This window comes from Corylus avellana, chromosome ca7, assembly GCF_901000735.1.
Source record: "Corylus avellana chromosome ca7, CavTom2PMs-1.0".
Classification (NCBI taxonomy): domain Eukaryota; kingdom Viridiplantae; phylum Streptophyta; class Magnoliopsida; order Fagales; family Betulaceae; genus Corylus; species Corylus avellana.
Genome location: NC_081547.1, coordinates 7153811 through 7181206, shown reverse-complemented (window position 1 = coordinate 7181206; position 27396 = coordinate 7153811). Strand labels below are relative to the sequence as shown.

Below are 27396 nucleotides of genomic sequence, written 5' to 3'. Positions count from 1 at the left end.
TCGTATCCATGCAATCCCCTCCATCCCCACGAATCCATGAAAAGCAAGGCTTAAAGATTTTATAGGAGACGTGGCATAAATTGATAGGTGGTAAAGAATCTATATGTCCGAATTCAGCTTGTCTGACCAGGAGTTTTCAAAAGTTACCCTTGGAAACCAGTTGGAGCTCCAACTCTACAAAACAAAAGAAAAAACCGACTTCACCTGGCTTTTGTTCTGTTCCAAGTTCCAAGTTCCAACCCCTTCTCTTTTTTACCTTAAAATAACCAAAAAAAAAGAAAAACAAAAACAAAAAAAACGAAACAAAACAAAAACCCACCACCCCCACCCGAACGGAAGCGTTTTATGGTGGATTGCTTTGCTCTGCTGGTTCTCTTGGCGCATCGGCTAGGGAAAGTAGCTTAAAGAAGCAGCAGAGCAGAAAGAAAACCTAGCAGAGCGCACCATAAGAAGGAGAAAAAGGAAAAGCCAAAAAAAAAAAAAAAAAAAAATTAAACACAGAGCACGTAGAGAGGTTGTTTGCACGCGTGAGGTTCATAAGAAAAAAGAAAAAAGGAGAGCAGAATAGGAGGCGTTGATAGACCGTGGAATCGAAAGGAATCACACACAAAGTGCGTGGTTTAGGGTGGTTGTTGTTGTTGTTGCTGCTGCTGCTGCTGTACCTCTTTAACCCTTAAACCCTTTTTGCGTGTTTCGTACGGTCTATCCACCCCCTTCTCTCTGCTCTCTGCTCTCTGTGTCTCTGTCTCTGTCTTTCTCTTCCTGCCCTGTTCTCAAAAAGGAGTCTTCTTTCAGGGGTGTTCGTTTTTTTTTTTTGGTTTTGTTTTCCTTCCTGTCTGTTACTTTGGATTTCCTTTTTTGTTTTTGTTTTTGTTTTTTTTTATATTTACACAAAATTGCTCAGTGTTTGTGCTTTTTCTTAGTGCTATTTTTATAGGAAAATATAGATAGAGATAATAATTATAGTGCAATGGAGAATGAGGCTAGGGTTCCAGGAAGCGTTGGGGGGGAGCTGACACCCGCGTCATCGGCGGACGATGTGAGGCCGTCTTACTGGCTTGATGCCTGCGAGGACATACCCTGCGACCTCGTGGATTTCGACACTTGTCCTGTTCCCAACTCTGTCGACAACGTTGGAAATCAGGACGGCCTTGTCAGCGATTTCTTCGGTGGAATCGATCACATACTTGAGAGCATCAAGAACGGTGGCGGCGTCCCTCTACCTCAGCTCCTTGATTCTAATTCCGCCGTCAATGGCGGGGATACGTGGTTCCAGGGCGACCCATCTGAGGGCTCATTTCCGCCGTCCGATGGCATCCACAAAGAGATTACCGAAAAGAAAGTGGTGCCGCTGGTGGGGGATAATTCCTCAAGGGAAAATGGAATGCAAAAGGTTGAGAAGCGGGGTAGTGCGGATGGGGAAGAGAGGTCTAGTAAAAGGGCTAGGATTGGTAACTTCAAGAAGGAGAGGTGTTACTCGAGCAGAGTGCAGAATCACCCCAAGGATTGGGAAAGATGTTTGAGTAGGAAGAGGGGTCGAGATTGGGATGAGATTGATAGGAGGGATAGGGATAATGGTAGGAGAAGAGAACATTACAGTAGTAATAGGAGGGATGGTAGAGATAGGGAATGGAGGGACAGAGAGGCAAAGGGTTATTGGGAGAGGGATAGGTCGGGTTCTGGTGACATGGTTTTCCGCTTAGGTGCTTGGGAAGCCGACCGTAACAAAGACGCCAACAAGGCGGCCAATGAAAAAATCCAGGAATCTGATGCGAGGGCGGAGAGGAAATCCGAGGAGGAACCAAAAGAAAAAATTCCCCAAGAACATGCTAGACAGTATCAATTGGATGTTCTTGAACAGGCAAAGAAGAAAAACACAATAGCCTTTCTTGAAACTGGGGCTGGGAAGACACTCATTGCTGTTCTTCTCATGAAAAGTGTTTCCAATGATTTACAAAGGCTGAATATGAAAATGCTTGCCGTGTTTTTAGTTCCTAAAGTGCCGCTAGTCTATCAGGTAGTCTATTTTGGAGACTGATGATGTTCTGTTTTGCAACTAAACCATGATGGTGTCTATCCATTACGAAATGAGTTAATGTCATTGGTTATGCTTTGTTTCAGCAAGCAGAAGTTATTCGCGAGCGGACTGGTTTCCAAGTGGGCCATTATTGTGGTGAAATGGGTCAAGATTTCTGGGATGCTCGAAGATGGCAGCGTGAGTTCGAAGCAAAACAGGTGAGGTTTCTGATTTTGGTGAGATATGATTCACATATATTATTTTAAACTTCCTTATGTTCGAATTAGTTTTTAGCTTCAATTATTGAAAGGTGATTTGCAGGCTCCTATTTACTAAAATAAATCTTTTGGAACTGCTGTTTTCTAGTGGTAATGATTGAGCAAAAGCAATCTTTGCCAGATACAGGGGAAAGGTTATAGTTCCCTTATTTTAGAAAACTAGCAAAGTATGCACACTAAAGATGAAAGTTGTTGATTAAAAAACTATTCTTTAAATGCCTATAGATTAATTTAATGTTAGGAAAATTTCTTTCATCACAATACCTTTAAGACACAGTGTAAATTGCATTGTTGTGCTATTGTAGAATACTAGCAGTCTAGGTGTGCATAGCATATGCAAAAATAAAAAGGGTTTTTAGTAAAGATTTAGTTTAGCTATCTTTTTTTCTGTCTTCTAATTTAGATACCTTTTTTTTCAGTGTTTCTGTTGTACAACCAGGGTTTGCCTTTCAAGAGAATCTCTTAAGACAAAATTACTTTATATGCCTGCATAAAATTATTGCCATGCAAATGAGATTAATTGTGATGCTCTTAGAAATAGGATTGGATCAAGATTGTGAAATCAACAGCCCAAATTAAGAGTAAATGATTGGGGTCCTGTTAAAAGTAAATTTATTTGTTTTTCCCCGGGGGGATTAGAGAGTTGTTTGTAATCTGGTATGCCTTGTGTCAACCATAAAACTGTTATATTTTTCAACAGTACCTGTTGTAGGTTCAATACGATGTCTTGCTGCCTTGTTTTCTGCCGTTACAATAAGGTTATTCCTGGAAGGATAGTTCCCATTGTTTTTTTTTTTTCTTTCAAATATTGTTCATCTCTCCTCACGTTCCACTACCAGCAATTTTCAGTATACAAACATGATAACCTAATCATCACCAACTCACCATCATAAAAATTTCACTCAAGTTTAATGTTGAAAATGTCTGTGATAATTATCTGGCAGATATTCTTTTTTTGGCAATTCTCTTGTATATTCCCATATTCTAGAGTTGTGCCTTTTTTTTTTTTTAAAAAATATTTTTTTATTGAATTATTACTTTATCAACAATTACAATGATAATAATACTCATAATAATAATGTGGCAGCTAATTATATGATTTTTGATCTAACACAAGAACACTTTAAAAAAGACATCAAAAAATATATTTTGCTAAATTTGAGCTGGCATTGTTTTGGTGGAAAAGCAAGTAGAAGTAATTAAAAAAGTAATTAAAGTAAGGATAAATGTGATACGGAAATGTAATACAGGAGAACTCATTGGTTATGGGAGGGTCTGTGGTGGATGCAGTCTTTCCAAGGGAAGCAGTCCTTCATCTCTTTAGGCTCTCAAGGTCCAGAGAGGGAGGGGGGATAGTAGTGATCTTTGGTTCTCTAAATTGCTTCCCTATTTTGTGGCTAGAAATTCTTCCGAGACTAATGTTACCTTCAGATAGTGAACCTGGTTCTCTTCTCCAAGTGTTGAGTGGTGTTTTCTCTCTGATTATTCTTTATGTAATATATGATGGTCTTTGGAGAGTGATGGCTTTATTCACTTCTAGTTTCTTTTTATCACCTGTTTAAAGTTTAAGTTTCCCATGTTCCGGTCTCTGCTGATTGATTTGTATGGCCAAAGTTTCCCCTAGAGTAAGGGATTTGGCATATCCAGTGTTGTACCGTGGGATGAATACCAATGAGAAGTTACAATCTATAATGTTTTGTAAAGCTCTTAGCTTGAATAACTGTATGTTGAACCAAAAAAAAAAAAAAAAAAAAAAAAAGAACAGGCAATTGATCATATGCTCATGCATTAGACTTTTGCTTGGTCATTGTAGATGTAGATGCATTTCCTTTTGGAGGCATGTAATGATACTTAATGGAAATATAATTCATCATGCCACAATAGCCTTTGGGGTCTTTGTCAGGGAGATAAGGGTAAGCTTCAAGGGGTTGGACAATTCATGCCATCTCATTCATGATATATTTGAAAGAAATGATCAGAAGTATTAAGATATTGTTCTTCGTTTGGCATTGCTCATTCTTCTCCTCTTACCTTATGGTCTCCTTTAGGGAGCGCTTTAAAATGGATCATTGTGGTAGGTTTGAATTTAATATGTTTTTGTCAACATCAACTAGCAGAGGTCTTGAGCTCTTGCTGACTGTCTCATTTTAGGAGTTTAAAGTTGAATTTTGTTTACTAGTTTCTTGGAAATCCATGTTACGTAGGAATTGATAAGCTTTAGAGATCATAGATGAAGTATGGCCTTAGATTTTTCCAAGCCTAAAGGTGGGAAACTGTATTTGTTGCTGACATAGCTCCTAAATATTTATTTGTAAATTCATGGAATTAATAAGCTCCTTAATATTTTATTTGTAAATTCATGGAATTAATAAGCTCCTAAATATTTTATTTGTGTCCCCAAGAGGTAGCTCAATCGGCTGAGACCACGCTTAATGAAGCGGAGGTCACTAGTTCGAATCTCCCTCCTCCCTCCTTGTGGGGACATGTCAAAAAATAAATATTTTATTTGTAAATTCATGGAATTAATAAGCTCCTAAATATTTTTGTTGTGAAAAATTCTTGGGAATTAATAAGTTGTGGAAACAGTTGAATCTTTCTTATGCTGTATGCTTTGCAGTCTCAACAAATTGTGTTCTATGTTTTAGCATAATTTTGAATTATGAGGTGATCATGCTACAATGCAGGGTTGCGCCCCTCTATGCTTTCTAATGAGATTGAATTGCTTTAAAAAAAAAATGCTAATACCATGCTTGGAAACCCATAAATTGGCCAAAATGAATTGTATTGGAATCCATTTAGCCCAATTCACGTCTTTGGTACCAATATGAATTGAATTGAATTCAAGTTGTGTGTTGGAACCAAAATGAATTAAAGTCAAATTCGATTCATATGTTTAGATTTCTCTGCTTGCCTGATGAATTGAATTAGAATTCATGTGAATTGACTATCAATGGACCAAATCATTTCAAATTTGATTCGATTCCTAATTCATTTCTTGTCATGTAAGAATCTTTTAACCAAATACCAAAAATATCTCTGTTTATCTTTTTCCATCCCCATGACTTGTAAAAAAAATTATTTTTCCATCCCCACATACTACATACCAACACTAACACATGTTCCCTTTTACACTCTCTCTCTCTCTCAATTTTTGTAAGAACATAAGTATGAATGATTACACTTTTCTTCAACTTGTGTTTGATTTTTAGAAACTTGGTTAGAAACATGTAGTGGCGATAGTAAGGGGAATTTTATTATGTTAAAGTGATCCAAACCTAGGGGAGTGCTCTAGTGAGATCATAATAAAACATGTTGGAATACCACTCTACTCAAAAGCTTAATCCTTGGTTTGGGCCTAATTATTTTAGTCATTCACACTTGTATATCTTTCTTATGAGGAAATTAACTTTTCTACACTTGTACGTGTATACTCAACAATCGCCCTCTTATTTGTGAGTCTATCATCACATCGTTACTCTCTCCATGGCATGGACACATCGTTATATTCCCTTTCGAATGGAAGCTTTATCAATCTTATGGGCCATCTCTAGGATGACTTGTGTGGGCTATGTGGGTTTTATCCATGACATGCATCTTTTGTCCTTGCTTCAATTGCGAATGGGACCCACAATTCATGCATGTGCACCATTCCGCTTCAATTGCGAAAGGAACCACTATCACCCACCATATACATGTGCACCGTCTTTGCTTCAACTGCCAAAGGAATCACTATCTTACAATCATCCACAATGCTGCAACCATCGTCTTTGATATCCTTGTTAGGGAGATTAACACCATGGAGAGTGTTCTAGTAAGACCATTATACAACATATTTGAGCACTACTTAACCCAAAAGCTTAAACTTATGGTTTTAGGTCCAATTATATTATATTAATCACTCTCACATATGACATCTTTCTAATATATGTCTTAATCTTTCTATTCTCATACGTGTATGGTCAATAATCTCTCTTTCATGTATAAGACTATAAGTCTATCACCACATTGCTACCTTCCCCTTGAACAAAAGCTTTATTAATCTTATAGATTGTCCATAGGCATAGGATTACTTGTGCAGGTTATGTGGGCTTTATCCATGCCGTGGACCTTCGTCACCGCTCAAAGTGCGAAAGGCACTGTTATCATTCACCATATTGCACTCCGTTACTAGCTCTGGTACCACTTGTTAGGGAGATTGATGCTTTTGGAGAATTTTTAGTGAGACCATAATATAATATGTTGGAACACTACTTAACCCAAAAGCTTAAACCTATGTTTTAACACAATTATATTATATTAACCACTACACCTATGATATTTTTGTAGCTTTTCTATACTCACATGTGTATGCTCAACATATTCAATGCAATTCATCTTATGTTTCCCCCCACCCGAATACTAAATTTGATTTCTATTTGAAATCGTGCATATTCACAAAAAAAAAAAAAAAAAAAAAAATTTATATCAACCCAATTCGTTTCTAATTCTAATTCTTCATCTTAAGCGAAGTGTATTGAATTTGATTTCTGAATCATTTCATCTAAATTAATTGACTTAACTCAAATTTAATTCATTCATGAATTGGTTCAAATTTAGTTCGTTTCATCTGCTGTCCTTCACCTCTAACTGAGCATTTGTGGTTTTACTGCAAAATTGGCTTTGTTAGCATGCCAATACGTATTCACATGTTTTCATATTAAAAGTTCACTATGATCTTGTCATTGCTGTGATTGATGTCTCAAATCTGTCTCTGTTCTTGTTATGATGGGCTCTTATGGAATTTGGATAAAATGTCCAAGGCATTTTGGTTCCTCATTGAAAGGTTACTGCATCCAAAACTGAAGGTTCTGTGATTGTGATTGATTCTGTCATTATTATTGGTCTTGTTATTCATCAAGAAAATTATTATTGGTCTTGTCACCTGGGTGTTGCCTGCTTATACACCTATTCACCCAATTGTTTCCTCTCACTGCAGGTTTTAGTGATGACAGCTCAAATTCTGTTGAACATTCTAAGGCACAGCATAATAAAAATGGAAGCGATAAATCTCCTTATTCTAGATGAGTGTCATCATGCAGTGAAGAAACATCCATATTCTTTAGTGATGTCTGAGTTCTATCACACGACACCCAAGGATAAGAGACCAATTGTATTTGGAATGACTGCTTCTCCTGTTAACTTAAAGGGTAATTGTGACAATAAGGTTCTCTTGTGCTACTATTTTTCTCTTTTCAAGCTGTTAATTATCTTAGAAGAAGCATCTTATCAATAAAGTTTTGTAGGTAGTCACAATTTCCTTTTTATTGCGTAAGTCTGCCACAACATGTTGCTCATGATTATGTTCTACTCAGGCGTTTCCAGCCAAGTTGATTGTGCGATAAAGATTCGTAATCTGGAAAGTAAACTAGATTCGATAGTTTGTACCATTAAAGACCGTAAAGAGCTGGAGAAACACGTACCAATGCCCTCAGAAGTTGTGGTGGAGTATGACAAAGCAGCCAGCTTATGGTCACTTCATGAGCAGATAAAGCAAATGGAAGCTGAAGTTGAAGAAGCTGCAAAATCTAGCTCTAGAAGAAGTAAGTGGCAGTTCATGGGAGCAAGAGATGCCGGGGCCAAGGAGGAGCTGCGCCAAGTCTATGGTGTTTCTGAAAGGACAGAAAGTGATGGGGCTGCTAATTTAATTCAAAAGCTGAGGGCTATAAATTATGCACTAGGTGAACTGGGTCAGTGGTGCGCTTACAAGGTACCAATTTGTTCCAATTCTATTGTTTACTTGCATTTTCCCTGCTCAACTGTTTCATATCCATTCTTTCACAGGTTGCACAATCTTTTTTGACTGCTTTACAAAATGATGAGAGGGCAAATTACCAACTTGATGTCAAGTTTCAAGAATCCTACCTGAACAAAATCGTATCTCTCATACAATGTCAATTATCTGAGGGGGCTGCTTCTGACAAGGATACAAAAGTTGCAGACACAGAAAGTGATGTGGCTCAGGATGGGACTGAAGCTGATGAGATTGAGGAGGGAGAGCTTCCTGACAGTCATGGTGAGTATGGTTGTTGACTCTTGGTGATTACGTAGAATAGACATTCTAGATGTTGTGCAGCTCATACTGATCCCCACATATGTTGAGTTATACAAATCCTGGTGAGTATGGTTGTTGACTCTTGGTGATTACATAGAATAGACATTCTAGATGTTGTGCAGCTCATACTGATCCCCACATATGTTGAGTTATACAAATCCCGCCACCCAAGAGAAAAAGAGAAATGATATAATCATTTCACAAATTTTGGTATAGGGCATATCAGAAGATGGCAAAACTAATGAATTTGGTTATATTAAATCCTGGATGGCTGGATTATTGTAGTTAAATTGTTGAAGTAATTTGTGATTGAAATATATTTGGGGTCCTATTTTATGCATGGAGAGCATTTAAGGACATGTTAAGCTCATCTAGGTGAGCCTTAAATGTATGCCGGGTCATCCAAGTGACTGACCACCATCAACCATATGTGTCAGGCTGTTTCATTTCTCTTCTTGGTTGCATGAATTTCTGATTTGTCAGATGTTTACAATGGTAAATATACTGATATTTCTTCTAACCTGTTCTTCTTGCAGTTGTATCTGGTGGGGAGCATGTGGATGTGATAATAGGAGCTGCTGTTGCTGATGGAAAAGTGACGCCAAAAGTGCAGTCACTGATTAAAATACTTCTCAACTATCAGAACACAGAAGATTTTCGTGCAATCATTTTTGTTGAGCGAGTTGTGTCTGCTTTAGTTCTTCCTAAGGTTGAGATGTTAATAGATGGTTTTGTGTTCTTGTTTGTTAATTCAGTTTCTCAAGTTCCTCAAGAGTATATTGTTATCTTCTGCCAAGCATGCAGGTTTTTACAGAGCTTCCCTCTCTAAGTTTTATTAAATGTGCAAGCTTGATAGGTCACAACAATAGTCATGAAATGCGGACATGCCAAATGCAGGACACAATTGCCAAATTCCGGGATGGACGTGTATGTTTTGAATCCCATGCTTGCTGACTCATTTTGCATAAAAATTGAATTCTTTCATGATTGGATATTCAAGCATCTCATCCATTCTTGCACTTGTTTTCTAGGTGACCTTGTTAGTTGCCACTAGTGTTGCTGAGGAAGGACTTGATATTCGGCAATGCAATGTTGTTATTCGCTTTGACCTTGCAAAAACTGTCTTGGCATACATTCAGTCTAGGGGCCGGGCTAGAAAACCTGGGTCTGATTACCTCCTGATGGTTGAGAGGTACTTGTGTGTTTTTTTTTAATAAAAAAATCTTTTCAATGTTAGCATAGTCCAGCAAAAAAAAACAAAAATAGCGGGTTTAAAAAAAATCCAAATCTGTGTTTTCTCTTTGTAATCTTGTTCACTTTCTACTTGTGTTGGGTTAGGTTCAGTGTTGGTCTTAATTCTAATTGTGGTATCTGTTTATGATCTTTCAAATGTTAGTGGATTTGAAAGTGTGTAAATTTTTGTATTATCTAGGGGGAATTTGTCACATGAAGCATTCTTAAGGAATGCCAGGAATAGTGAGGAGACCTTGCGGAAAGAAGCAATAGAGAGAACTGACCTTAGTCATCTTAAAGATGTTTCAAGATTAATTTCAGCGGATACCTCTCCGGGTACTGTGTACCAGGTGGAGTCAACTGGTGCGGTTGTAAGCTTAAATTCTGCTGTTGGCCTCATCCATTTCTACTGCTCTCAACTACCCAGTGACAGGTGTTTTGCTTGTGCTCTAAGATTGATATTTACATGCTACATGTTTACCAAGACATTTAGATTTGCTAGTAAGATCGATTTTTTGCTCAATTTCCTTGTATCTGTTATCCAGGTATTCAATACTTCGTCCTGAGTTTATCATGGAGAGGCATGAAAAGTCAGGGGGTCCCACTGAATATTCATGCAAGCTTCAACTGCCTTGTAATGCACCATTTGAGAAACTTGAGGGTCCCATCTGTAGTTCAATGCGCCTTGCACAGCAGGCATGCTATCAGTTTGTCATGATCATTTTAGCTTTTTGTGAGTCATTTTAATAAGAGAAATGCTTGGCTTCATTAATAAAAAGTCCATCTTTTGGCCATTTTAATCTTAGGTAGCATGACTCATTTTCCATAAATCTATTAATTTATTGTTTAAAATCTATTAATTTTAAAATGGGCCATGCCACCTAGTATTAAAATGGCCAAAGTATGGACTTTTTAATGAAGCCAAGCATTTCTCTTTTAAGAAAGATGGCTTATTTATCTCTCTATCGTGCAGGCTGTTTGTTTGGCTGCTTGCAAGAAGCTCCATGAGATGGGAGCATTTACGGACATGCTCTTGCCAGACAAGGGAAGTGGGGAAGAAAGAGAAAAAGTTGACCAGAATGATGAAGGAGATCCACTCCCTGGGACTGCTAGGCATAGAGAGTTCTATCCTGAAGGCGTGGCTGATATTCTTAAGGTTTGTTTAATAATGCATGTCACATGGCGGTGTAAATATTTTGTTTTTGTTGTAAAGAAAAGTTTAAATGAAAATGTTTGTGACCCGACAGTTTTTATTGTAGAAGACTTGCTACTGAAAACACCTAAGCACACACACATATATATATATATATATATATATATATTTTAATTTTTTTTTATTATTATTTTTTTATGTTAAGTAATAATCCCATCTTATTAAAAGCGATAACCCCCACTAATTGTGAAAAAAACAGACCCCCACTAATTGTTGGCCCTCAAACTGGCAGAAGGTCATTTACGTTTGGCATATACAGTTGGTATTGCAGCCTCCTTTAGTTTGGGCTTAGAATTTTGCATGTTAACAGCAACGTGACAGCTACTTAATGGATTTGGTTCTAAATTTTCATGGTTTTCTTGTTCTTTTTTCTTGTTCTATGTGTTTTCTCTTGTATACTTCCTAAGCACTTGGGGGCGCCTTACGCTTTTAATGATATCTCAATTATATATATATATATATATATATATATATAAGAATACTGGAATTTATCCCTGAATTGCACTTTTAATGTGTAGGGTGTTTATGAAAAAAAAAAAAAAATGAACTATGTGTTTTCTCTTGTATACTTCCTGTGCACTTGGAGGCGCCTTACGCTTTTAATGATATCTCAATTATATATATATATATAAGAATACTGGAATTTATCCCTGAATTGCCCTTTTAGTGTGTAGGGTGTTGACCAAAAAAAAAAAAAAAAAATGAAGCAAGAAAAGATGAACACAACGTGATCTAAACCTATATTTGCTATATGTTAATACTTCGGTTTAGGAGACATATATCCAAATATTCCTTTTTTGCTTTGATAAGTGTAACACCCCAGTTCCATTTTAGGAAGATGAGAAGAAGCCTACAAAGAGTGGGTGATTTATAAAGATAGTTAGTGCTAAGTCCCACATTGCCTAGTTACTAGGTGAAACTGAGCTTTATAATAAATTATAGGAAAGCTCCAAATTAACTAGTCATTTTGGAGTAATAGCGCAGATGTGGTTAGCGCTTTTTTCCTTGGTCGTTACAAGTGGTATTAGAGCCACCTAGTAACGCTAGGTCATGTGGTACTGGAGCACTGCTTGACATGGCCCTGACAAGGACGTCAGGAATTTAAGAGGGGGAGTTTGTAACACCCCAGTCCCATATTGGGAAGATGAGAAGAAGCCTACATAGAGTGGGTGGTTTATAAAGATAGCCAGTGTTAAGTCCCACATTGCCTAGTTACTAGGTGAAACTGGGCTTTATAATAAGAACACCATATTTATAAAAAATATGAAGAAAGGAAGATAAGGAAAAAGTATGTGATAACTAAGAGAGTGACATATACATAATTTGGAAATATATGTATTTCGTCAAAGCTTGATTTCATGTCATTTAACGTAACACATAAATTGTTATGATTATAAGTTGCTGGTTACCAAGGGGCAGAAAGACAAACCATGTAGCATTTTGAAACTTGTTATAATAGCCTTAATTTTGTACTACAAACGAGAATGTCTTTGATGCATGGCTAATTGATCTATTTAGTTTCAAATTCCAAGTTCTAAATATATAGTGTTTAACTGTCATTAGCAAAGTATTTTTCAACTTCAAAAGGTTATATGTAGTTGATTCCCTTTTAATTAAATAGAAGATCTAGAAAAAAAATTATCTTTTCCCAGAGAGGAAAAATTGTTGAGAATCAAGATCATTAGGCACAATAGATTTAGCAACTAAATTATATGCACAATGTGTCTTCGGAGGAATGAAGTGATTATATGAATTTTTTTTTTTTAATAAGTAATAGAAATATCCATAAAAGCGCAAAGCACAACCTAGGTACACAGGAAGTGAAGTGATTATATGAATTAAAAGCCATTTATAATGTATTTGGTGAAACTGCGGTGGTGCTTTAACTTGAAGTTGTTGCAAGTACTGCTTTGTATTGTACTCTGTGTGGTTCAATACATCTAAGGAAATTGTGCTTGTGTTGGATACATCTTATTCCACATATGATGTATTTAATTATACCAACAACTATATTTGAGGTTTCTTTTTCTGTAATTGTTGTCTTTTAAATGCATACTTGCGTAACGTTCTCTGGCTTTTCAGGGAGAATGGATTTTATCTGGAAGAGATGTTTGCAATGACTCAGAAGTGCTTCATCTTTATGTGTATGCTGTTAAATGTGTAAATATTGGCTCTTCAAAAGATCCGTTCTTGACTCAAGTTTCAGATTTTGCATTACTTTTTGGCAATGAGCTGGATGCAGAGGTATTTTACTTTCAGCTGTCATTTTTTATGGTAAATCAATTTTAGGTTCACTAACCCCATTTACTGGCATTAGGTGTTATCGATGTCGATGGATCTATTTGTCGCTCGAACCATGAGTACAAAGGCATCTCTTGTCTTCAGGGGGTTAATGGATATCACTGAAAGTCAGGTTGATCAATTAATTACTGTTTGAGTTTGTTTGTTTAGACCTGTCTTGACTTTTTATTTGTCCGCTACTGATGCTATTCCTACTTTGAATTGTTTGCAGTTGGCCTCCCTTAAGAGTTTTCATGTAAGATTGATGAGCATTGTACTGGACGTGGATGTTGAACCTTCCACTACTCCTTGGGATCCTACAAAGGCATATTTGTTTGTCCCCGTGGTTGGCGATAAATCTTTAGATCCTATGAGAGAAATTGACTGGGATCTGATTGAAAATATTATTAATACAGATGCATGGAACAATCCCCTTCAGAAAGCTCGACCAGATGTCTATCTTGGCACAAATGAGAGGACACTGGGTGGAGACAGAAGGGAGTATGGGTTTGGGAAATTGCGTAATGGGATGGCTTTTGGACAAAAATCTCATCCCACCTATGGAATCAGAGGAGCCGTGGCACAGTTTGATGTTGTGAAAGCTTCTGGACTGGTTCCTAATCGGGATGGTATGGAATTGCAAGAGCATGTGGATTTGACCAAAGGTAAACTGATGTTGGCTGATACTTGTATGAGTGCGGAAGATTTGGTAGGCAGAATTGTCACAGCTGTTCACTCGGGTAAGAGGTTTTATGTGGACTCAGTACGCTATGATATGACTGCGGAGAATTCTTTCCCGAGGAAAGAAGGATATCTTGGTCCTCTGGAGTACAGCTCATATGCTGATTACTACAAGCAAAAGTAAGATACAAATTTAAAGCTCAAATTGTCTGCCCAGTTTTAGTTCCTTCCATCTTGTTTGAAAAAAGAAAGAAAGAAATCCTTCCTTCCCTCTCATCCCTAATGTCCAGAAATTTCCTGATTATAATTTATCAACCGACTAGCCACATTGCACCTCAGTTGTTGTGCCTGAAGAAGAGGAAAGCTAACCTTAATCTGTGAAGGATATAATTGACTACTGTCGGTTGTAAGTGTGGGGGGCTTTAATATGTTCCGCACATGTCTCATTGACAATAGTTTATGAATCCTTACAGATTGGAGAAGCTTTCCTTTTCTTCTTGCACAACAAAAGGTGCATTTGGCTATTGGGTTTTCTTTAACTAGGTATGGAGTTGAGTTGATCTATAAGCAACAACCATTGATAAGAGGACGGGGTGTCTCATATTGCAAGAATCTCCTGTCCCCTCGGTTTGAACACAAGGAAGGTATGCTCTCCTTTTTGCCCTTTGGTTGCTAAAGATATTTGCTGCTTGATGCGCTTATGGAGCTTGTTATATCTGTGTAGCACCTGAAGATGAAACTGAAGAGAATCTTGACAAAACATACTATGTGTTTCTTCCTGCTGAGCTGTGCTTAGTACACCCACTTCCTGGATCAGTTGTTCGTGGTGCCCAGAGACTGCCCTCTGTAATGAGGAGGGTTGAAAGCATGCTGCTTGCAATTCAGCTCAAAGATAAAATAAACTATACTGTCCCTGCTTCGAAGGTATTTTCTGATCTCAAGTATTTGAATTTAAATGCTTATCAACTGCTTCTCAACTGATAGCTGCTTCCTATTTCACAGATCTTGGAAGCCTTGACTGCTGCTTCATGCCAAGAGACTTTCTGTTATGAACGGGCAGAGCTTCTGGGAGATGCTTACCTGAAATGGGTGGTTAGTCGATTTCTTTTTCTTAAATACCCCCAGAAACATGAGGGTCAGCTTACTAGGATGAGACAACAAATGGTGAGTAACATGGTGTTATATCACTATGCTTTGAGTAAAGGACTTCAATCATATATCCAAGCAGATCGCTTTGCTCCATCTCGATGGGCTGCTCCTGGGGTACAGCCTGTCTTTGATGAGGATACCAAGGATGGAGAATCATCCTTTTTTGATCAGGACGGGTCACGTGCTGAGACTGAACATGGGATGGATCTGTGCAGTGATGGATATGAAAATGATGAAATGGAGGATGGTGAGCTTGAGAGTGACTCGAGTTCATATAGAGTTCTCTCCAGCAAGACGCTCGCAGATGTTGTTGAAGCACTTATTGGAGTTTATTATGTTGAAGGTGGGAAGCATGCTGCGAATCATCTCATGAAATGGATTGGCATTCAGGTAGAGTTTGATGCGGATGAGATAGAGTGCATAACAAGGCCATCGAATGTTCCGGACAGCATACTTAGAAGTGTAAACTTTGATGCCTTAGAAGGAGCTTTGAACATCAAGTTTAATGACAGGGGCCTGTTGGTGGAAGCTATTACTCATGCTTCACGACCATCTTCTGGAGTATCCTGCTATCAGCGTCTGGAGTTTGTTGGTGATGCTGTCTTAGATCATCTCATAACAAAGCATTTGTTTTTCACGTACACTGATCTGCCCCCAGGGCGCTTGACTGACCTGCGAGCTGCTGCTGTAAACAATGAAAATTTTGCTCGTGTTGCTGTCAAACACAGTCTCCACTTGCACCTTCGGCATGGGTCAAGTGCCCTTGATAAGCAGGTTTTTTTATTTTGTCATTCCCCTTCAAATTCATTAATACTTGAAAGGGGGTTGCATGGCCTTGCTGCAACTTGCTTTTATGGCATATGTATGACATGGTGTTTTTGGCTTCTGTTTGCAGATTCGGGACTTTGTGAAAGAAGTTCATGATGAATTGTCAAAACCCGGGTTCAACTCGTTTGGTTTGGGTGACTGCAAAGCTCCAAAAGTTCTTGGTGACATTGTTGAATCCATTGCTGGTGCCATTTTTCTTGACAGCGAACGTGATACTTCAGCTGTTTGGACGGTTAGTTTCAGTAAAGGGACATAGTTTTCTATCTTTCTTTCTTCTTTCTTGATCCTTTCCTTTCGGGAGTGGGATGTTAAGAACTGATATAAGACATCTCTCATCTTCGCAATCTGTGTCGCTAGGTGTTTCAACCTCTCTTGCAACCAATGGTTACCCCAGAGACACTCCCAATGCATCCTGTGCGGGAGCTGCAAGAACGATGTCAGCAACAGGCGGAAGGCTTGGAATACAAGGCAAGTCGAAATGGCAATTTTGCTACTGTTGAAGTCTTTATTGATGGCGTCCAGATAGGAATTGCTCAGAATCCGCAAAAGAAGATGGCACAGAAACTAGCTGCTAGAAATGCACTCGCTGCATTGAAAGAGAAGGAAACAGCTGAAGCCAAGGAGAAAGGTGATGAAAATGGGAAGAAAAAGAAGAATGGGAACCAAACTTTTACTAGGCAAACATTGAATGATATCTGCCTGCGTAGAAATTGGCCTATGCCATCCTATCGGTAATGAAGTGATGAATAGTTTTTCTACTTTTTGCCCATTTTGAAGATGCATTAGTAAACGTGATTGCTGATGATGAGAGCTCAATACTTTTTTTGTGCATTTGCATTTGCAGGTGTGTGAGCGAGGGTGGCCCTGCACATGCGAAGCGGTTTACATTTGCTGTAAGGGTGAATACTACGGACAAAGGAGCCACAGATGAATGTGTGGGAGAGCCTATGCCTAGTGTCAAAAAGGCCAAGGATTCTGCCGCTGCTCTTCTCTTGGAACTTCTAAATAAATTATACTCATAACGGCCATTTTTGCAGTTCAAATTATCATGCCTAATCATTGGTTTTTGAGTGGGGGCAGGCTGTTTTCAAGTGGCAATATCTGCCTTTTTGTTCACTGTATTCATTTAAATCAATATTAAGTCCTATGAAGTTCTAACCAAGTTCTATGAAGCTGGAGAAAATGTCTACTTCGTTTCTATTTGTGCATAGGGGTGAGTAAATTGCTAAATGCCCGATTGGCCGGATTGAGAATTAGTCGGCAATGGGATTGGAACATTCAACTCTACCGGGTTAAGGAATTAGTGGTGGGTGTCCAAAATTTGACCAATACCGACTCAACTAATGTCCTCTTATAGATGAGTAATGCTATATACTATCTTTTTATTCTCTCAAAAATTAATGTGAATTTTTAAAATCAACTTTTAGGAGATCAAAGAATAATACATGTTTATATGGCCAATATGGGTATGACCACTTTCTTTGGGGGTGGTCCGGGTGGACATTACTAAAGGGCTCTTAATCATTTCGAACATTATCCCTTGTGGGTCAAGAGCACGTGGCTTTTTGACCGAAGTAAAGTGGCTTTTTGGGGAATTGAAAAAATACATTATATTTCTCTTTATTAATTATTTTGATCATTTTTAATAAATAAGCTTTCCATCATTTTAGTATTAATCTCTTCGTAAAAAAAATTTATAAAATTTAATACCTCTAGCATTTCTCTTTAAAATTTAGTACCCTAGTAATGTAGTAAAATTCCATATCAGTAAGGAATTTATCTGCACCAATTGTGATTGAATAATGAAAAGTACCACGCAGAATTTTATGCTAAGTTTCCTCTATTACGAAATTATTTCCACACGAAAATAAATTTAGTAATATATAAAAGAAGATACAGGCAGGAGAGATGAAATTCTCGTAATGATCATGTTGTTAAAGCCATGAATTCAAACAATTCTTAACAAGAATCTAGGATTCTGAATAAATTGCAATGCCAATTTAAGCATATCATGCAAATATTCCCATATCTTTTTTCCTCAACTAGGTTCATCAAATAAAAAAGAATAAAAATATCCAAATTATGATAAGTAAAAAATGGAGTTTCTCATAACATCTTCAGGTAACTGAAAAAAGGACTTATTCTAGTCGATGGAATACAGCTCTGTGCCTATCGCCTCAAGGTGTGCAGAATGTACTCAGCATAAAGGTTCCTGCAATTTAAAATACAAACTTCAGTTGGTGAAATCATGAAAAACTTTTGTAGCAATCATATTATGTGGAGGAGAAAACTGACAGACATGGTTATATGATTTGTTTAGGATACTAATGTCCAGTTCTTTACTGAAAATTCGTGTCCTAGAGATCTCGAAAATTAGATCTGAGCTAAAAAAAATTATGGTTGTCTGAGATAGGCTTACATCGAGTACTGGATGGCGTCAACAGCACTTGTTGAAGGTAAAAAGTCGTTGACTGCAACCTCTTTGTTCTCATTCTTCTTGTCTGTAAAATATGTCAAGAAACCTCTCTAATTATAAATAAACCTCAAATAAACTAAAGAATCAAAATTTGGGCAATAAATCTCAGATGTAAAGGTTTAAAAACTATACATTCTTCAAAGAAGCGGCGGATCTCAGAAAGACGATGAGGAGCAAGCTCTTTGATGTCAGTGTAGTGCTTATACTCTGGATCATCAGCGCACACTGCAATGATCTTATCATCTTTTTCTCCCTATAATTGAAAGTACAAAGTAGTCATTAGCAAACGAATAAAAAGAAGTGACAAATGTTCTATTTGCTTTAGTGCTTTAAAATAGTACCTGGTCAATCATAGGCATAAGTCCTATGGCCCTCGCTCGGAGAAAGCAACCTGTAAGGACGGGCTCCTATTCAAGTCACTGGCTTAGTTTAGGATTTATGAATGGTCTTGTTAACATGAAGCTCAAACATGCAAACAGTCTAAAATTATAGGAATTTACCCCTTATATTAAGGGATCTCTGTCAATAGTCTAGTTAGTAGTACGAAACATTGCAGAATGAATTGGAATTTTGTAGCCTCAATAACAAAGTTGTAAGTAAAGAAATAATGATATGAGAATGATCCAAGAAACATGTCACTTTGGCATTATGTTTATCAGGACACAAAAGAATTGAAAAACAAGATTTTTACTGAATTAATGGATATTAAACAATAACAAATTACCTGCATGAGAATTAAAACATCAAGTGGATCGTTGTCTTCACACAATGTACGAGGGATGAAACCATAGTTATGAGGGTAGACCACTGATGAATACAAAATCCGATCAACCTGAGCAATTTATTCCGACAGTAAGAACAATCATGATGGTAAAAATCTAAGCAAAGCACAAGGTAACAAATTGGAAGGACCAAGACTCTTCCAAAGTACAACTCAAGAAACCTTCCAAAAATTTTATAGTCCTCATCCAGCTGAACCGCACCCCATTAAATGGTGGTTGCGTGTCATAGGGTGTATACTGTCTACGATTGTGGGTAATTAGACTGGATTGGACTTGAAACATTTTGAAGAGAATGTGAACCTTTTCTAGTTAAAGTATTCTTCAGAAAGAACATGCTTTGCACTGGCACTTAAAGCTTCATTTTCAGAGTGCTTGTGGTTCGTACCTTAATCAGTCCTGTTTGCTTGTCAAGTTCATATTTGACCTTACTTCCCTTTGTAATCTCAACCACCTGCACCATTCCAATAAGCAATTCAACAAACAGATACTTCTGAAATTTTTCTTGAAGAAATATAATTCCACTTGGAAGTTGAACATTGTTGCTGGGAAAGAGAAAACTGCTGGAAATTTGAGAGAGGCTGAAAAAAGTTGGCCGCTGCCATATGGAGTCCAATTAAAGTTAAGAATAATTTGACAGGAAAAGGTTAGGGTTGGTGGCCACAAATTAACCTGCACCACTGGTTTGTACAATGTGATAAAAAGGAATGCAAGATTGTATGAGAAAAATCATAGAGACAAGGAGTCTACTTTGATAATTCTAATTGGAGAAGTTGTATTTGCAACCTGGGACAAAGTTGGAGACTCGGCAAAGAAAGAAAATTTGCATGCTAGTTGGGCGTCAACACACACACACACACACACACACACACACACATATATTTGGTAAGATGGTGCTTGATATATTCTATTGTATGTCCCCTCAAAAAAATGTTCAAAGTTCATATCTTCTACTATATTCCTCTTTCCACATAAAAAAGGAAAAAAATGAAAAAAGATGGAAGATGTGGTTGTTTTATCTATGTAGTACAAGTACTGCAGAAAAATTAGGTTGTTGAAAATCAAGGGCTCAATGTGTATATTCCTTTCAATTTTAGCTCTAAAGATATGTATTCTGTTTCGCATGATAAAGTTGAGTTCAAAACATACACAGTTGAAGATATTGGGTGCTCCAGGTCCTGCAGACAAGATTATTTGCAACAGAATCAGTATTTTAAGTTTAAGTTTAAGTTTTTATATGAACGCTAAATGTGGCGTGTTTATAGGTACCAATCTCAAGATCATGCCACGGATGTGCAGCAACTGATCTCCTTGACAGAGATGAAAGGATCCTCTCATTCAACCGGGGAACTTGACGTTGAGTATGGGTTTCTTGAACTTCTTTTCCATCTGCTTCGTTACTCATCTACAACAAGATACATAAAAAGTATCACATGACAATCTTTATAAAATAAGTGACTCTGTTTGTCAATTCAAATCCTTATATCAGTTGCAAGAGATAGCAAATGCCAGAATTCATTTTGTAGTCTTATATTGAGTAGCCAACTACATACACATCTCAATGAGGCCTTGCTCAAATGATGGAGAGTTGAAGACCCATTAGATGCTTACGTAATTTATAAACACACACACAAAGAAAAGATGTCTAGGAGTAAGGGAAGGCATGGTCTGAAATACCCAGATAAGATAGCGTATAAAAAGAGAGAGATAACGAAAACGTATGCATCAAATATATCAGACGAGTTGATGCTGGGCCACAGCCATAATCAACATCAACATCAATATCCAATCGAACCCTTAATACCCAAGTGATTGAATTCAGTACACAAGAAATCTAAGAACGTGAAACAATTGGCATTGACTTTTTTCTACAAAACAATCCACCATGTTTATGTTTACGCATGATGCGATAAGAAAAAAAGGAGTGTAAAAACTAAGCCTTAAGAAGTTAAGATGAATCACGATTCCCACTTCCCAGTGCAAGATATGACAATATTCCAATATGATTATATGAATAAGAGTAGGCACATAAACCTTATGAAGGTGATCTGGGTAAAGCACAAATATGCGAACTAAGAAAAAGACCCAAAGCTTTTATTGCAACGGTAAAGTGAAAACAGTGCAACCATACCTCGGATTGTCGTTGGTCAGCGCTAGAAATATGATTTGGAAGAGGGCGGAGAGAGAATATGGACGGGGCGGAGATCTTAAACGTGCATTTTATAGTGAGAGCGAGAGGCACTGCCTCCGTGCCTCGTGTCTGTTTGCGAGAGTAGTCAGCCGACCCCTAGGATCCCCAGCAATAGCTGGGGAATTGCTGTAGGGTTTTTTTTTTTTTTAAATCTGGACCGTTGGATGAAATCCAATGATCTAAATCTCGCCACGTGTCCCATTAAAAAAAAATTATATATATTTTAAAAAATAAATATAAAATAAAATATTAAAAAATTAATTTAATAATATGGGATGGCAATGGGACACATGGCAAGATTTAGACCATTGGATTTCATCCAACGGTCCAGATTAACAAAAAAAACCCTCAAACAATTCAGGGGATCCTGATCCCTCCTCCGCCTGCTTCACATTCATTTTCAAAGTTGGTTAATTTTTAGGCGAAAATGTCGAAATCTCCATCTATTGCTTCAAATTTTTATTCCAAAGTATTAATATGTTTTTGAAAAGTGTTTTTGGGTTTTGATTTAAGAAAGTGTTATTGATAAGATATAAAAGTGATTTTTTTTTTTTTTAAAAAAAAAAAGGAAGTGTGATTTTGGTTTGAAAAGGGGTGATTTTTACTTATACATTGTGTATGAAGAATTGTTAAAACTAGCACATAACCCGCTATGCTTGGGATTATTCATTATAATTTAATTTAAAATCTTAAATGCATACTTTCTTACTTTTCATTATAAGTTAAAATAGGTGTGAAAAAATCCATCATGCTTATTTTAATGAAAATATATATTAAAGGTTATATACCGGTACATTACTAAATATATACTTTTTTTTTTTTTTAAGTATACCAAACATGTACTTAATGAAAAGTATAAAAGATTCTCAAAAAAAAAAAAAAAAATGAAAAGTATAAAAGAAAAAAAATAGTAAGAAGAAAACTTGAATTCTGATTATCAAAATATTAATAAGAAACTCTGATATTGTTGATGTGATACTTATTATATTTCAATACAAATAAAACCCATAAAGTTCTAACCACCTCAAAAAAAATACCGAGTAAAATAAACAAAATCTTCTCTCTTCTTTATAATAAAAAATAAAACACATATTTCACTCAATATTTAATGCAATTCGCGGGTGATTTTTCCATTGTATTAATTTATATTTGATATCCACATAGAAGCACATTTGTAATATATATATATATATATATATATAGCAACCGTCTAAATTTCAATTAATGGAAAAGAAAGAAAAAAATAAAAATAAAAAAGGAGTACATTAAAAAAATTCTTGAACATTCTCAATCAATGTAAATTTGCTTAAGAGACTTGTCATTTCTCATGTATTGAAGATTGGCTCATGTTTTGAAACCTTTTATGCTCATGTTTTGAAACTTCTTATTCTTCAAATTACTGTGTTGAGTATCTTGCTTTCGTTTGCAAATCAATTTGATCGGCATGTCATCATCATCTGATTTTACATCTTCAACAAGTGAAGAAAAAGGCATTGAAGAATGTTGAGTGAAGATTTGTCGTCATTTAATTAGAAGATGCATCAAATTATGTAGGAAAATATTGTGTAGATATAAAGGGAAAAAAAAACATATAATGAAATGTTAACTTTCCGATCTTAACTTATTGTGAAACATGTGGTCCAAAGATTCTTGTAACAGTATAATTCTCCAATTTTTTTTCAAATTATAATCATTAAGTTGCAATTGGAATACATATTCACTGGAAACTATTTCTCTTCGCAAGATATTGTCGTCCAAGTACTATAAAAATAGAAAGAAAAAAAAAAAAACATAATGTTATAAGAGATTAGAATATGTTTTTTTTTTTTACCTTTATTTTGTAATAGTACTATATTTTGCAAAAAGAGGTTAAAGCCAAGGGGAATGTAGATTCCTATGTTAGCTCGTTGTATAGGGCAAGGAAAAAGGCACAACAAAAAAATTTATGGTAAGTTGGATGAGCAATGTTATCAGTTATGAGACTATTGTGCAATGGTTAGGAAGACCAATGTGGACAGTTGTTGATTCTGATAGTTGATAGACCAATGCCCTTGGTCTCATGCAGGTTTCAGAGGTTGTACTTATCATTTACAGGAATAAAAATTGATTTTTTATGAGGGTGTAGGCCTGTGATAGGTATCGATGCATGCTTCTTGAAGGGTATGTACAAGGGCCAGTTAATGGCTGCTGTTGGGAGGGGTGCCAACAACAATATGTGTCCAATATCCATTGTGGTTGTAGAAGCGGAGACAAAGGATAATTGGACTTAGTTCTTGGAGACACTTGTGGCGGATCTTGGCCCAGCACCAGCACAAGGGTGGACTTTCATATCTGATCAACAAAAGGTAAGCATAATCCTATTTTTTATTTTACATTTAACTAACTTTCATATAGGACACTTGTATCAATTAAAGTCTGACATATTTTCTCTTATCATATGTGTAGGACCTAGTACCAAGCCTCCAACGGGTATATCCTATAGCTGAGTATCGTACATGTGTGAGACACTTGTATGCAAATTTCAGAACTGATGGTCATCGGAGGATACTACTGAAGGACCTGCTTTGGACTGTTGCCTCATCTTATACTCAGAGAGATTTCCATAATGCGATGGAGGAGATGAAGAAAATCAGTGAGCCTGCCTACAATTATCTTGTAAAGATTGAACTCAGTACTTGGTGTAGGGGATGGTTCAACACCATGGCGAAGTCTAATCTGGTACACAACAACTGCAGTGAATGTTTTAACTCATGGATCTTAAAGTACTGTCACTTGACAATACTGTCAATGTTGGAAGGGATTAGAAATAAGTTAATGAGGAGGTATATTAGGAAAATGGAGTTGATTGTTGCAATGCAGGGTAGTTTAGAGCAAAAAATAATGGCAAAGTTGGAAAAGGAAGATGATGGTGCCAGCAATTGTTGGTGCACATATGCCGACTGTGGCATTTTTGAGGTCGAATGTCTTGGCAAACGGTTTGTAGTCAATGTGGAAGGCAGAACATGTGGGTGTAGGAAATGAGATGTCACTGGTATACCATGCAATCATGCCATCTCAGCCATACCATGGTTGCAATCCAATAGACTTTCTTAGTGACTACTATACCAAGGAGAAGTGCATGAAGACATATCAACTCATCATCTATCTTGTGTCCAGTGAAAAGCAATGGCCTAGGAGCAATCAACCTACTATTGAACTACCAATAGTCAAGGGTAGCTCCTAGGAGACCTAGAAAGATAAAACAGAGAGGGGTTGAGGAGCTAAGAAATCCTAACACAATGAGGAAGGGGGGCAACAAGAACCAGTGTGGGCAATGTAAGAAATGAGGTTATAACAAAAGAACATGCCCTGCAAGGCAAAGGCAAGATGAAAGAAGAGAATAACAATGAGATTACTACAGATCCACTGCAGGAATTGATTGGAATCTTGATATGGTAAGTTGGAACTGATCTCTTGTCAATGTTATGTTAAATTGTGTTAGTTTAAATTTTTTTAATTTTAGTCCTTCATTGTTAATTTTTTATTATGTTATTTTGTAGTTGGATGACTCATCCAATGCCGCATCAATCAGTGAAAGTAAAAGACAAAGGAGAAGTAAAACAACTAGTACTAGAAGAAAAAGATAGAGAGGAGTTAAAGCAACCAATGTTGGTATTGGACATGATACAACTCAAACAACCCAATCAAGCATGGTAAGCTAGAGTGCATGACCATTTGCTTCCTAACCAATTGCCCCAACTAAACTTCCTACAGCCCAACCTAGTGCCCCAACTTAACTTCCTATAGCTCAACAAAACAGATCATCTAGAGCATGAGTGCTACAATTCTTGCTGGCTAATCCAATGCATGTGCTTATTATTTGAATTGATTATCTTATAGCTGATTTTTCTTATTTTCTTTAAAAATCAGCTAGAACTAGGAAGAATAAATTATTGGGGTTAGCCACAAGATCAAGAGTTGCTGGTGGATTGAGGGCAGATTCTGGCAGTGTTAGGGAGCCTAACAGTAAGGGCAAGCTAATGATAGATATCATGGGTGAGCATGTTGGGCCTCCAAAAATTTTTGGAGGTTGACCACTATGCTCTTAGGGACCTCCCCGTGGTGGTGGTATAACATTTAGGGTTGTCCACCTAATTTTGACATACCCAAATCTCAAGGAGCAGCAAGTGACACAATTTCACCTGGTTTTGAAGGAACTGTACAGATGAACAATGGGAAAGGGAAAGGGAAAAGAAAGAAAAAAATATGGCAACCATGAATTGTTGTGGGATGGTTATTTGTTTTTGTGACTTTAATAATGTAAACCGTGTTAGTGTTTAGATGCAGTGATTATTTTGTGACTTTAAGAATATTTTGTGACTACTATGTAATTTATGGGGTTGGATGTATAGGAATCACATGCATTATGGTTACTTGAATATTTGGTGTTCACACCATATTAGCCAATGTATTGTGGTGGAAATTGTGATGGTTTTTTGGATGGTAATTGTGGATGTATTTTTATTGTAAATGTGAATGAAGGGTTATTGTGATTGATTTTTATTTATTTATTTTTATGGTAATTGTGAATGGTATTGTTTAGGTAAATGTGAGTGAATGGTTATTTGGTTTATGATGGTTTTTTATTTTAATTTTTAATTTTATTATTATTTTATATTTTTTTATGGTAATTGTGAATGGTATTGTTTAGGTAAATGTGAGTGAATGGTTATTTGGATTATGATAGTTTTTTTTTTTTTTTGGGATGATAATTGTGAATGATATTGTTTAGGTAAATGTGAGTGAATGATTATTTGGATTATGATCGTGTTTTTTTAGTTAGTAGTTGTGAATGGTATTTTTATGGTAAATGTGAATGATCATTTGGATTATGATGGTTATTTTATAAGAATCACATGCATTATGGTTATTTTGATTGGTGTTCATGTAGCTCATTCTAACCCATGTGAATTAGAAAAAGACAAATGTGGAATAAATTACAAGAAGATAAGTTACAAGTCTTACACAAAATAGTGAGCAACACCATAATATCACAAAATACATTACAAGAGTTTTCATTACACATTTCACTATATGCTCAGGGCAACATTAGCCTTGAGGAATATCAATTAGACATGAGATAAAACATCAATACATCAAGAAGAAGCAATGAGCATGCTAAGGCAAACCGGTACTTCATCTCCTTTGCATGAAACCTGTTCTTCAGCATTTGTATTTGCATTTCAAAATTAACAGATTCAACCTCTATTTTAGACTTATATTCAGCCAGTTCAATCTTGCATTTCAAAATTTCATTTTAGATTGTTGTTTTAATCTGTACACGTTCAGACGTCAAACTCTCGTGCCACTCAAACAACTTTGATACCACTAGCTTACCATGCTGACAAATATCCAGATCCACCAATTTGAAAAAGCCATATCCACGGTTGTCTACATTCTGCATATTCACATCAACATAAATAACAAATGGGGATGCCCCATAGTGAGCAATCCCCGACGAATCGTGAATTAATTTAGATTTAACCAGCAACAACAATGAAATATCCCACCCAAAACAATTTGCGAGAAAATACCTCATCCAAAAAAATTTAAGAGAAAATACCCAGCAACCTAGCAAACCAATAAACAAAAAAAATTGGGATCTACCAAGCTCAGATAAAATAGCCTAGCAATACCCAAAAAAAAAAAAAAAAAAAAAAAAAAAAAACCTTTGACTAATATCTTAGATAAAATATCCCAAAGAACACCAAAAAAAAAAAAAAAAGGGATCTACCCAGCTTAGATAAAATAGCTCAGCAACACCAAAAAAAGAATTTTTTTTTTTTTTTGATCTACGTGGCTCAGAGAAAAACAAAGACCATTACCCACGCTTTAACAAATACCTAAAAAAAACAAAAATCTTACCACTTAATTTTTACATGTATAAAACCTTCTACCAAAATTAGGTCGCGTGATCTCATTCCACATCTGCACATTAGATTGTTGGTTTTTGCACCTGCCTTGCTGACTTCACTATCTGATTGCTCCATTGTGGGTATAAAATGGGTATGAAATGGTTGATATGAAGAAGCATGAAATGGTTGATGAAGAAGAAGCCTCAATTTGAAATAATCTTGTTGGTTTTGGTTTTAAAGCAATAATCTCCACTTTATTACAAAGCCAATGTGTTCTTTTTAAATG

At 36.5% G+C, this 27396-nt stretch overlaps 2 protein-coding genes across 2 annotated transcripts; one reads left to right on the top strand and one right to left on the bottom strand.

Moving 5' to 3' along the window:
• Positions 1–815: 815 nt before the first annotated feature.
• Positions 816–16968, top strand: LOC132188858 (endoribonuclease Dicer homolog 1). The gene is made up of 20 exons (XM_059603422.1): positions 816–2017; positions 2122–2235; positions 7271–7481; positions 7647–8041; positions 8116–8347; positions 8923–9095; positions 9191–9313; positions 9418–9578; positions 9819–10052; positions 10165–10315; positions 10593–10775; positions 12915–13076; positions 13150–13245; positions 13345–13973; positions 14337–14437; positions 14518–14717; positions 14796–15716; positions 15838–16002; positions 16128–16501; positions 16615–16968. The coding sequence occupies exons 1-20, from the start codon at positions 971–973 to the stop codon at positions 16790–16792; spliced, it is 5850 nt and encodes a 1949-aa protein (XP_059459405.1). The 5' UTR covers positions 816–970; the 3' UTR covers positions 16793–16968.
• A 704-nt stretch (positions 16969–17672) lies between these two features.
• LOC132186717 (soluble inorganic pyrophosphatase 1-like) lies at positions 17673–21311 on the bottom strand. The gene is made up of 9 exons (XM_059600737.1): positions 21157–21311; positions 20295–20430; positions 20175–20203; positions 19414–19479; positions 18971–19078; positions 18588–18653; positions 18379–18499; positions 18190–18271; positions 17673–17982 (listed from the first exon to the last, which is right to left on the bottom strand). The coding sequence occupies exons 2-9, from the start codon at positions 20428–20430 to the stop codon at positions 17940–17942; spliced, it is 651 nt and encodes a 216-aa protein (XP_059456720.1). The 5' UTR covers positions 21157–21311; the 3' UTR covers positions 17673–17939.
• Positions 21312–27396: the final 6085 nt, after the last annotated feature.